The 12,831-nt window shown below is 36.3% G+C and overlaps 1 protein-coding gene across 2 annotated transcripts; it reads right to left on the bottom strand.

The window, feature by feature from the left end:
* Nucleotides 1-3,253: 3,253 nt before the first annotated feature.
* On the bottom strand, nt 3,254-6,961 carry LOC110463312. Of its 2 annotated transcripts, none has more exons than XM_021517819.1 (3): nt 6,660-6,961; nt 4,187-4,432; nt 3,254-4,079 (listed from the first exon to the last, which is right to left on the bottom strand). In XM_021517819.1, exons 1-3 carry the CDS (start codon nt 6,674-6,676, stop codon nt 3,845-3,847), a joined length of 498 nt encoding a protein of 165 aa, XP_021373494.1. In that variant the 5' UTR covers nt 6,677-6,961; the 3' UTR covers nt 3,254-3,844. The 2 variants fall into 2 exon arrangements, with proteins under 2 accessions (XP_021373494.1, XP_021373493.1); XM_021517818.1 differs by having other exon boundaries at nt 6,585-6,666.
* Nucleotides 6,962-12,831: the final 5,870 nt, after the last annotated feature.

The following is a 12,831-nucleotide window of genomic DNA, read 5'->3' as shown; positions in this document are numbered from 1 at the left end:
GAACTTTTAGAGCTTCATAACAGGAAATCAAATTGTAAAGCAAATTGGATTTAACGTCTGTGACGTGATTTGTGTACATTGGGTTTATATCTGAGACGTGATTTGTGTACGTTGGGTTTATATCTGAGACGTGATTTGTGTACGTTGGGTTTATATCTGAGACGTGATTTGTGTACGTTGGGTTTATATATGAGACGTGATTTGTGTACGTTTGGTTTATATCTGAGACGTGATTTGTGTACGTTGGGTTTTGGAGATGTGTGGTTGACACAGTGTGTCCAAATGAGATTTTTTTTTTTTATTATTTTATATACAACGTATAAAGGATACTTTTATTCAGGAAATGAGAAACATATTCGAGACATCTTCAAAATGTTTGTCGCATAAACACACTGTTGACCGTTTTGATCTACAATGGTATTTTACAAAACCGCTATTTGGAACATATAAATGTATTCTTGCGAAACATAGATTACAAGCACATAACCTTAATATAGAGACACGTAGATATAATGCAGTGCCTCGAAACCAGAGATTGTGTATTTTATTTGATCTTGGAGATGTCGAGGATGAATTTCATTTCATTCCTATTTGTCTTATATCGATTCATATAGTCTATTTCGTCCTTCTGTGTTTAAGTTAATAGAGCTAATGTCTAGCAAAAAAATAAAACTTATTTAATTTATGTAAGTACTTGATACAAGCAACTGTTGAGAGAAGTCTTATATTATTAATGTATAAGCTTTATCAAAGTCTTGCTATAAGCGTCTTGTTACTGTATACCATGATTGAGATCTATGTCGTTTAAAGAGTGTATAATCTCATTTCATTAGGCTACCTAAAGGTTATTTGTATAATTTCATAAACAATTAAATTATGCTTCAAAAGAGTCCACTAAGTTACCTAAGGAAAAGCTTTAATTTTCTCCCAACTTATTACTATTTCATGAATTTGTAATTACAGTAGATTTCTCTTAATATCACTTCCCATTTGTCAGATAAAACATGATATTAACAGAAACATGACATTAACAGAATACATATTTTCTGACGTTTTACAGTCCTCAAAACCGGAAGTGAACTTAGTCAAATGCCTAAGTGATGTGGCTCTACGAAGAACATTGATATTTTGTAACTAACCTTGTTCTTTACTATGGTTGAAATATAGATTTAGGTAAATAAGTATAGAAATAAATATATTATTTGTATTTCATTTCAGTATGCAGTTACATTTCATATAGTTAGTAGCAAAATGACGATCAGTACGATCGTAATTATGATTGTTTACTGCAGTAGTGATGTAGGCATACAAGTGTTTGGCTGGTATTCTGCATCAAATTCATTTGTAAACATGAGACTTGGTAAATATTTACCTTTATCTTGATCAGGGACAGTATATATACGTCCCTGTCTTGATATATATACTGTTCTTTCGCTAATAACATCTTTTTATAGGTTTATTTCTTTAGATATTTGCTGCAAGTGTGTAATCGAAGATAGTACACATGTTATAATTAGTTGAAAGAATACATCACACTTGGCATTAGAAAAGTTTACAGATGTTAGACTATATCATTTTAACAAGTATGTAAGTCAACCTTTTGTTTAACTGCAGTCAGCCAGGTGTAACCTATTGTTTGACAGTCAGCCAGGTGTAAAAATTACCCTGTTAGGCCGAGGTGTTCTTTACATAACGCGTCCAGGGTGTGACAGAAGGTCCCCAGGGCATTCATCATGAATCATTACCACCATTAACCTGCAAGTTTTTTGTGACAGTGGCCAAAATAAAGTGATATTAAGAGAAATCGACATAAAATCAGGTGATAATAAAAAAAATGAATTGCATAGATTATATTGCAGGAAAAACGGTGCATCAAAAAAGCATGATAATAACCGAAAAATGACATTAAGCGATGTGATATTAGGTGAAATATACTGTATTATGTATGTTATTGAATCTATTGCATATGTTCTCCGCCATTGTACAAGCTATTTGTATTTGAATAAGTATTGATCAATATGTATCTTTCTATATGCCTATACTGCAATGTGCATTTGGTAATAAATTGAATTGATTTCCACATCAAATCTGAATAATGAAATTGTGCTACTAGTACCTATAATGTAACTCATGTGACCGCTCAGGCCCTTGGGCCTCTCCTCTTAAATTTAAAGATTAAACATTTCAATTAGTCGCAAGCAAATGTTGTCCGCTGGATCAGCTATAATCGCGAAGAAGAGTTCTACTCATAGTTTCTTTTCTGACGTGAAGTTATCACTCTTATTTAGAGAAAAGATTTAGCAACGGAAAGGAGTTTTCTGGCTTAGAGTTACTTCTTTCAACAATCCTATTTTATTTAGCCATTGCAGCCGATACATTGGGACCTGTTCGTTTATGCAGAACAACCGGGTTGTCCGTTTTTAAATGTAAAAATTTCGGGTATAAATCCTGGCGGACCTGCAAATGTTTATGCAGGCCTAACAAGGCTTTGTCAAGGCTCGCCTGAAAGCAGCATAAGATTACTAGGTCCGACCTTATTTATCAAACGGCCTTGGACTCTAATTTTGGTGCTGTTCAAGCCCTTATCCTTAAGAACCTGGGAACGCTTTTCAGTCATATATTGATTTTTCAGTACTTGTCTATGCAGTGAGTGTTGTTGCATTTTTGGTAGATTTGTATTGTACATTAGTTAGCCTTGTGTGCTTTTGATTGACCATACTCATTATAACACTATTCAGATAGTATACTATAAGTGTGCAAATGATTATTTTTTTTTAAAAAGGACGACAAAATATTTTCCTGCAGGTTAGACTTCCGTTTCTATTTGTTCTGAACCTGACCAGCGCTATACGCCAATAAATTGCAGGAAATCGTTAAGATCAACAGAACAGGACAGCAACTTTAACAGAGTTTGACAAACACTACATAATGTTAAATGATTTTTTAATGAAACATTGAAAAATATTCTTTTCACAAAAATAAACGAATAAACTCATTAGTACGAACTTGAAAAATTGTAAACGACAATAAAAAGGCCACTTGTATATATATAAGTATTATTTATGCGAACAGGATTTAGTCTCCCCTGACAGAGACGACCGACCAGTGGGCATGGGACTTATGATGGACGGACACAGCATATTCCGTCTTGGTGTATTGCAGAGTTATCTTCTCTTGTGAGCAGGTATTGAGTGTTACGTCACTGGTTTGTGAGAGTAACGTCATCAATTTTTGAGAAAACGACGTAATTCTCTCACACAAACCAATGACGTAACAATCAATACCTGCTCACAAGAGAAGATAACTCTGCAATACGCAAAGACGGAAAACTCCTGGGATCAATACATTCGTTGTCACCCTGTTGTTTACTTATAAACGTCGTTTGGCAACATTTAATTCTATGAAAAACAAAACGACGAACACACTTCTTCGTAGTCCGAGTCCAGACACAAGCTCACTATTAGAATCTGAACATAGCCATTCCCTGGACTGAAAACAATCCAGTATAAATTCGTCAGCCATCACGTATGAATGCGTACAAGGTAATTGTCAATGTTGAAACAGTAGTGAGACACATGTATACAATAAATCAAATTTTCTGGAGCAAAACTCACAACATATAAAAAGTCAACGAAGTCATATAAGGCGTTGATCAAGTAATAACGGCAAGAACTAATGGCAAAACTTGATAAACAATCATTGTTTGTTTGAAAAGTCAATTGAAACAGTCTGATATAATGGTCAGACAATATTTCACAATCCCAAGGCGTAAGCCATGTATAACCATCCAGTACAATAGTCAGAAAGGATTATCAATATCCAGTCCAATCTTATCGTCAGAAACTTAACCATGTAACAAGTACTCATCGCTGTACGTGACATAGCGACGCGGTCGTGACCCGGAAGAGTCATCCGAGGGCGTGGTCCGACCAGAAGACTGGTTCCGGCGGGCGTCGGCTCCTTGGAGTCGTGCCCGAGGGATCCCGAAACTGATAAAAGCCTCGGGGTGTAGCATCAGACGATCACCATCCACCCGTTTATCTTCGACCGCTCGGCTTAACACAAAATCGGACAGACGCCTGAAACGACCATTTAAATATCTATTCACGTTATGTCAAGCAAGAAAACATGTGAAGAGTCTATTCGATACTCGATACGAATAAGTTTAAATAAGATATGTTCTTACCGTTCCATTGCTATTTCCGGTTCCGTCATGCTGTCGAGAAAATGACCATCGACGAGGATATTGGAGTTTCGGTACTGTTCGCGAGGGAGGTTCCGGCGAGTCGCCATCACCTTGATGAGTCTGTCGTTAAGGTTACAGCGCCATTGCGTCCAGCCATGTAATCCCCGATTCTTCATCACGTAACTTCCAACGCGTGAACGGCGGTATTCGTCCTCGTCAGTGGACGAACTGTCGGCGAAGTAATCTCTGTTAGATATAAACACACACATTATATGTATACTCAGGGTTCTCCCCAGATTTTCTTTAAGCCGATATGTTTCATTTGTAACGAACATTCAAGACGGACACGCTAATATAATACCTTATAATACCTTATCAAACCTAAGGGGGGTGGGGGTGTAATATAATGTTTAAAAAGTTACTTTTATTTACCAAACTTCTTTTGGTGAACATTAAAACCAAGGAAATAAATAAGTGTTTCTTATTCTGAATTTTCAGCAATATATTCTGAAAAAAAATACAATTTATAGAAAGGTGGATGAGTTTTGTACATTGAGTAATAGATATGACATTTGTGACATTTGTCTCTTATCTTTACATTTGTATCCCTTACTTACTCCCCATTAAAAATAATTTAAAGAAGAAATATTTAAAAGCTATAGGGGGAAACACTTACATGAACAAGTTTATATCAAAGTTCTTATTGTTGTAAGAGAAAATGTTTTAATAAAATGTACAGTGTTTTTATTTCCTCTAAAACTATATTAAATACTGCTGTCAGTAAATGTGATCAAAGATTAAAACAGCATTTTTATTTGAGCTCTTCTTCATTAAAAACGACAAATCCGGAATTTCATTCCCCTTTCCGGTTTGTACTTTACACAATCCAAGATGGCGACCATCACTAACTGAATACACACGCTATTTCAGCGTTGTCAAATGCAATCATATGTGAGTAAATTAATTTATAATAGATGTAATAAGTGTTTGTTTTGTTAATCCAACAGTAGGTACCTCAATTAATCACCTATTGACCATGCTAAAAGGATCCGGTGGTAATTGCTTTAGGCTCCAGTGAGCACGTTTGCCGGACACCTGTGCCCTGTGGGCTTGTCGTCCGGTCCCCCTCCCCACTAATTACAGGCCCCCTGTGGCAATACGCTTATCATGCAACTGACCAGTGGGGTCATTGATGGACTTTGGTCAGCCGTGTGATTTAATCAGTGTCAATTTCTTGTGTAAAAAGACCACCTTCTGTTCAGTACAAATAACAAGGTGATACGGTTCACAGTTTAAGGTGATACGGGTCAATTAAGCTGATACGGCAGGGAGGATTTCAAACTGAAGCTGATACGGAGCCGTATCAGCTAAATGGCCTGGGGAGAACCCTGATACTTGATTACTATTTGCTGAACGGATACGATATTTCAGAAGAAGGCTGAGTAGGCCTATGACCAGAAGACGTACATGTCTCTGGCCGTTTTCAAAACGTGATAGGGGGCACAGTATGATGTAACAAGCAAACGAGACCGAGAGTTCAATCATGAAACCGTCCTCATGGTGCAGCATGGATTTTATGCCCAAACTAACTCGCTTAAATAGATCAGAGACATAATAAAGCCAACAGTATATACGTCGTCTCTGATTCAAATCAACTTTATACATTGAAAATGATTTCCTGTTTTAAGCATCTCCAAAATTCGCCCAAGTCACTGACAGAATGTAAATTTCTAGTAATGTATTACCGGAGCTTAAAATTATGGCCGTCATGAGAACAGCTTCACGAAACGGACCTAGGGATCGGACTCATGAGAGTTTTAGACGTTAATTGTAAGTCAAAAGAATGATGATTATCGATGCAATCAGAATTGCTCCTGCTTATCGGTCATACAGTGAAGTAGAACATAACAAAAATGAAAACATATACTAGATGCTGTAGTAAATAGTTGAATTAGATATGAAAACGCCGAAATACGACAATTTCTGCTAAATCCAGTTTTCAGCCTAGATTTTTTTCGTGATCTCGGAGCCAAAAATATCTTGTTTCCGAAACTTATTTATATTTGAATAGTAGAATGCGTCTTTTATGTGTCATAACAAACAAGTTCTATTATATATATATTTTTTTTAGAAAACTCTGAACAGTAGCATTTTGGCCTAAAATTTGACAAAAAGCTCTTTGAATGTAAACAAGCATTGCATATATTGACATTTCGTGATTACCAACGATATATATGAAGTTGTCTTATATTTACACGTGCTTTACACGTCTCTGACGTTACTGGCGTTGCCACAAACAATATTAGGAAGACTTGACTGATGTAGTTAGAAACGAAATCGTGCACATTGTATATAATATGTTATAACGCGCCTGATATGTTACCGAGCACGTGCTTACCTGCTCATTATATGCAACATGTAGGTTGGGTGTCGGACCAATTATAATATATCCTCAGATGTAACGTTTACGTACCTGCTGCTGTAAGACATCGTTGTAAATTCTGTAGTTCTGCTGACCAGGTCTTGTCTGTGTAATTGTTACGTCCAGGTACACGGCGGGTATAGGTAAACAGTTTGGGTGTGTAGGCTCGCCTCGCTGGACAGTACATTGTTGTTACGTCACAGACATAAAATATTACCCAACCAATTAGCGGCAGTACAGACGTGTTAGTGGCCATGTCGATTTATCCGGTAAACGGTTTTGTTGTATACCTGTATAATCGATAACAGATCGACACGACCACTGGTCAGTCTGGCGGATTGAGTCATATCGAAGGTATGTGTGATTTAGTCCGCGGGCCCCTAAAGACTGCAACAAAACATCGGTTTTTATTGTCATTTTCGGTGACGTCTGCGCATTCATGTTAGAGATGTAATCTCAAAGACTTGTTATGTAACGTCCCTAGGACATGAACAGTGGGCTAGATTATATCTTAACAAGTTCGGACCAACTACAAAAGCGAACAAGTTGTTTGTTAAAAACTATCAGATACATCTCTACTAACACGTAGCGTTTAATTGCCGTTAGATCTACGAGTGTCAGGACACTTTTTGGCAATTATCTAACATTACAATGACCGTGGAATGGTTGTTATTGAAACTGACTTTCATACGAATAGGTTGTTTTTGTTTATTAGATTAAGGTAAGAATCGCAATATTTTTCAAACATGAAACACAAATCGCAATGGCATAATTTCCACGACTCTTACATATTCCTTCTGCGTACCCATTTAGCTAAGCATGTGAGATATTTTGAACATCTTATCTATGCATTAACATATTACTTTTTAACTATGGAAAATGTAATACTATCATATTGTTTGTAACTATGAGAACATGTATCTATTTGTAACTATGAAAACATTTATCATTTTGTAACTATGGAAACATGTATCATTTTGTAACTATGGAAACATGTTATATTTTGTAACTATGGAAATATGTAACATTTTGTAACTTTGGAAATATGTAACATTTTGACAGTAACTTTTACCACTTGTTTTACACTGACTTTGACTCGAACGATTTCATGATAGTGTCTGTGTATGTGAAGGTATGGGGATATGATAATTGTCTACAGTCGAGTCAGAATCTGGGTTCAGTTTGTTTGCAAATTGAAAAAATCACCAGGAACATGTTTGGAAACAACAGTAAACAAACGTGATGCATAGTTATTTAAAATTACAAAATGTGTCCAAAGACCACGGCAAACTTGTCGAATGATTATATATTTTCGTGGAACAGTGTCAGTTACGGATCAAAATAACATTTAAATGACGTCATATATTTCATGTAGATGACGTTACGTTTCAGAACGTCATTTGAAGGTATTTTGTTTTAATGAACTTTCCAGTCAGGGTAATAAAAAAATGCATTTCCGGAACTGAAGGTCACTGAATGCGGTCATGTCCGGCCGATATGTTTCACCTAGTACCTGAGAAGGTTCGTACCCAAAAGAGACATATGTATATTCTAAAAACGTCACCACTTCACAATTATGACCGCGTCATTAATAACCACACCACAAAGAAATCGTGTCATCAATTTTGGTACACGTGTAAAAAAGTAGCACCGTTATGATTGCGCCTTTTTTTTTGTCCCTGCAGTTAGGGCGTAAGAATTGTACCTGCTGCCCCAATTGCATGATCTTTTCTTTCTAAATAACTTTCTTCTTCCTAATGTCTCCCTTGACAATGTCTCACTTTTGGCCTTTAGTTGAGCGTTCGCCCCTGTGAGGAATGCTTTGGGTTCTGCCCCCTGGTCGAGACATACCAGAGTCTGTAAAAATGGTAGTTTCTACTCCTGCTTATCGCTCAGCAATTATGAAGTGGGACGACTGGTTCGCCCATTGTCAGTATAATGTGACCGGATGGGGTGTCCTGTCGGGTGTCTTCGGCAGTATGTTTCAGTGAGGACAGACAGACAGACAGACAGACAGACATTCTTTATTTCCTCCTTTAGGAGATTTCATATGTCAAAACAGTTTTACAAAATGTGTCTTAATTTATATATAAACATCGTTTTCAGAAGTAAATGTATTAAATAATGACGTATTTGACATTCATATAACTGCATTATATAATTCATGATACAAAATGTTCACCACAATATCTTTTCCTCATATTACTTTTACATATATACGTTTACACTTATATATACATCAATAGGTTAATTATAGAAAACTCTCCATCTCACATACCATTCCTTTGATATTTCCAGCCATATTTATCATTAGTGTTTCCCACTCTATATCAGTCAAGTATACATGTGAATGATCGCCAAGTAAAAAGCTGCACTGGTCTTCAATGCTTAGTTCTGAAAACTGTACATATAACAATACTTCTATAGCATTTACAACACCATCCATCATTTTATCACGGCTTAAGTATAAACCTGGACATTCTAATATAAAATGCAACACAATATCTTTACTTGTTTTCTCACATATCTTACATATAACCAATTCATTCTCACAAGATATTGAGTATTTAAATAACTCTACTAGATCCCATACATGTTGTTGAGAAATTTGTTTAGTGCTTAGTTGCAATATTGGATTTATTCCCGGATCACTATGGATAGCAGCATATCTCTTATGTTCATCACGTGTATTTAGTTTATCTGTCCACCTTATATAATAAAAATCATATATAAATCTATTAATGAAACGTTTCCAGCATAACATCGGTGGTACGAATATATTTAGAACATAGTCATTGATAAATGACTCTATATTAAATTTAACCATTATGTTATATATATCAGGCAGAAATCCTATTTGAGTAGTTGATGAACTACCATACATAAACTGACATAGTCTAATAATAAAAAGTGTTTTCCATAAAAATTTTGGACCACCTAAACACAATTTGTTCCAAAATAATAGTTTCCTTCTCTCCACTTCGCTCCACATATCAAATGACCCTAAACACTGAGCAGTCACTGCTGTGGAGGAAGTTTTAGGAAGACCAATACAACGTCTACATGCATATCTCTGTGTACGTTCCAACTCTTCTACAGCTTGCTTAGTATATGAATTCCAAAGCTCACAACCATACAACATACTTGAATATACAACACTTTTAATAATATTAAAACTTAATACAGGGTTCAGCCCATTGGGGTGAATACCAATACTTAAAAGTGAATTTAGGTTAGTCCTTCCTTTCACACAAGCATCAAAAATAGTGGCACTATAAAGTCGGCATCAGTTCCGCGCTATCACAAGGAGGCAAACGCGAACATATCGCAGCCTCCCAAAACACACACGCATACACTACACGCATGCATCTTGCACACAGAGGAGGCCGTTCTCAAATGACCATGGCTGTTGATAGGACGTTAAACAATACTAAACCAAACCAAACCAAGCAACATTTTTTTTATTGAATTTTACTCCCTGTAGAAAAGTTTGTAAAGGCTTAAAAACCGTATAATGCAGACACGATGTGTTAGATAGCAATAATCATACTCGTGCGATTAGTTTTCCTTGTCCATAATACATGTACACGAGTGTTTAACGTACGACAGAGTGTATTTCATATGTAGAGATGGGAGAATCACGTGTCCCTTTGATGTTAGTTTGAAGACATGAACAGAAATCATTATCGTAGTCTGACTCACTGTAACGTATCAATGTTTTCATAGTTACACTGTAGTGAGACATAATGATGTATGTTTCTATAGTTACACTGTAGTGAGTCATAATGATGTATGTTTCTATAGTTACACTGTAGTTAGTCATAATGATGTATGTTTCTATCACTGTAGTGAGTCATAATGATGTACGTTTCTATAGTTACACCGTAGTGAGTCATAATGATGTACGTTTCTATAGTTACACTGTAGCGAGTCATAATGATGTATGTTTCTATAGTTACACTGTAGTGAGTCATAATGAGTGAGTTGAATCAACATAAGCTTCCAGTTTTTTTACTACTCTTAAGTTATAATATACGTGTAAAATGTTAAATGTGTAAATGTTGGAAATAAAATATCGTTAAAACTAACGGGTGCTCAATACCGACACCTCTCGTCACACTGACTAATGTATGGATCAAGATCAGTGTATTGTGAAATCGATACAACTGGTGAGCTGGGCATACTCCTCGTGATACGGGTATATATACAGTATATGAGTAACGTATACCTGTCAGCGTTCTTATGCTATAACTAGTTATGTCGTGGTCATGTAACGGCTGACTGGTATAAATGTAAGCGTTGTTTTACACGACACTCTAGATCTCTAGACGTAGCTGTTATAGTTCTATATCTAAATTTAGAAAGACAATGTTTAGAATATCCAGACAGGTATTTCGTCGAAGGGAAATATACCATGCCTAATGTTATAATGTCATTTATTATCTTCCGGAAAAATAATAGGAATCAGGAAAAACTCTATCGATACAAAATAGTAAAATAAAAGATAACTCAGCATCTACCTCTAGATTGCTAGTCTAGAGACCTACCCATTCCTTGTTTGTTGAAAAAAAACTCATCTGTGACTAATTATAACATATCAAACGGTCGGTTACTCCTCTTGACGATCAAAGCTATTAAGAATATTCAAATTAAACGCTTAATTCTTCTATTTCTCATGCATGTAAACCAAAACGTCAAATATTACATATACATTGTATACGGGTTGCATTGTTACATTATCATAATGGGACATGTCAATACGTATTAAGGCACGTTCCTTAGTAGACTCACCTGTGAAGACCATAATCAAAATAAAACCAAGCCAGACCAATTAAGGATTGAAGTGCTTTTTAATATTTATGAAGATAGTATTATGTAACACAGTTCTGTTCAGACATATTCCATGATGCCGCGTGGCAGCATTGTACTCACCGTGTTTGTCGTCAAACCGGACTTCCATCACACCTGTATTCAGCTATATAATGTTAACCCACATACATGTATTCTATAACTTTCAAAAAGTTGAAACATCGTTTGAGAACATGTTTGAAGATGGCCATTTATTTACAAGAGGAAGTGAATTGAAGGAAAATATAGGCAGTTTCAATTTTTCCCCGATATGTAACCTTAATGATGATGCGATTCTATGGTGATCCAGCGAATAAAGTGATGAGGTCATTATGTATGTGTAAGAATCGACAACAAAGAGTAAACATCTTCTAAGAGTCGAGTAACATATACTGTATTGGTCATAAATAAACAAAGCAACAACAGCAACAAAAAACAATAACAACAACAATTAATATAACCTGATTATAGGTACAAAACGGTGACGATAACAATACTGACCTACTGTATCTGATCGTTTATCTTCCGTATATCATCCATGGAACGTCCATCATCATGACGTAATATATCCCCCAGACTGACACCACGGGAATGACGTGTTGATTAGCCAAAGTCATTCCACGTGACGTCACAGTGCCTGGGGGCCCCAGGACTCCCCCTCCGACCACTTAGCACACATGATGTGTGGTTGCGTGGTTGCTACGGGAGGGTTCGATCCTAGGACCGGTGTTTCAAAGTGAGCCGCTAGAAAGCATGCTCATTTACGAAGTAAGCTTATAAATGGACCTTTCTGAAACATGGACACCACAACGCATGCCGCTGAGCAGTGCCGACCCCCATACCGGCTGCGTTGTGACTTCCCAAGCTTGTACCCTTTATATACCCCACTCGATTGCACAACATTGGTGCAATAACGGCATAAACAAATGACAAGAGTTTCTTAGTAAATAAGTAAGATAAGTAACTTATAATAAATGGATCAGAGACGCATAAAGCCATGTACATATATAGATAAATAAGTAGATTGATAATCTATGCAGATTGCAAGCTGGGTTGACTCTTTGTAATGCGGGTATATAAATATAAAAGTGTACATGTCAGCGTTCTTCTATAAATAGTTATGTCGTAGTCAATTACCTGCTGACTGGTAAACTTACCTGCCGGTACTAACTTATACATTATAATAGGTGTATTGAGACGAGGATAGTAAACTTCTGTCTTACCAAATAGAGACTGGACGTTAAAACAACCCCTCCACCCCTCCATTCCCCAAACCCCACGCCTTTGAGGGAGAGATCTTGTGATAGAACTGTTAACGTGCTGTTAATGAGATACATATACGGATCTGACAGATAATTATTAGACCAGATAAAGA

This window comes from Mizuhopecten yessoensis, unplaced genomic scaffold (assembly GCF_002113885.1).
Source record: "Mizuhopecten yessoensis strain PY_sf001 unplaced genomic scaffold, ASM211388v2 scaffold10885, whole genome shotgun sequence".
NCBI classification, from domain to species: domain Eukaryota; kingdom Metazoa; phylum Mollusca; class Bivalvia; order Pectinida; family Pectinidae; genus Mizuhopecten; species Mizuhopecten yessoensis.
This window is presented reverse-complemented; position numbering and strand designations above follow the sequence as displayed.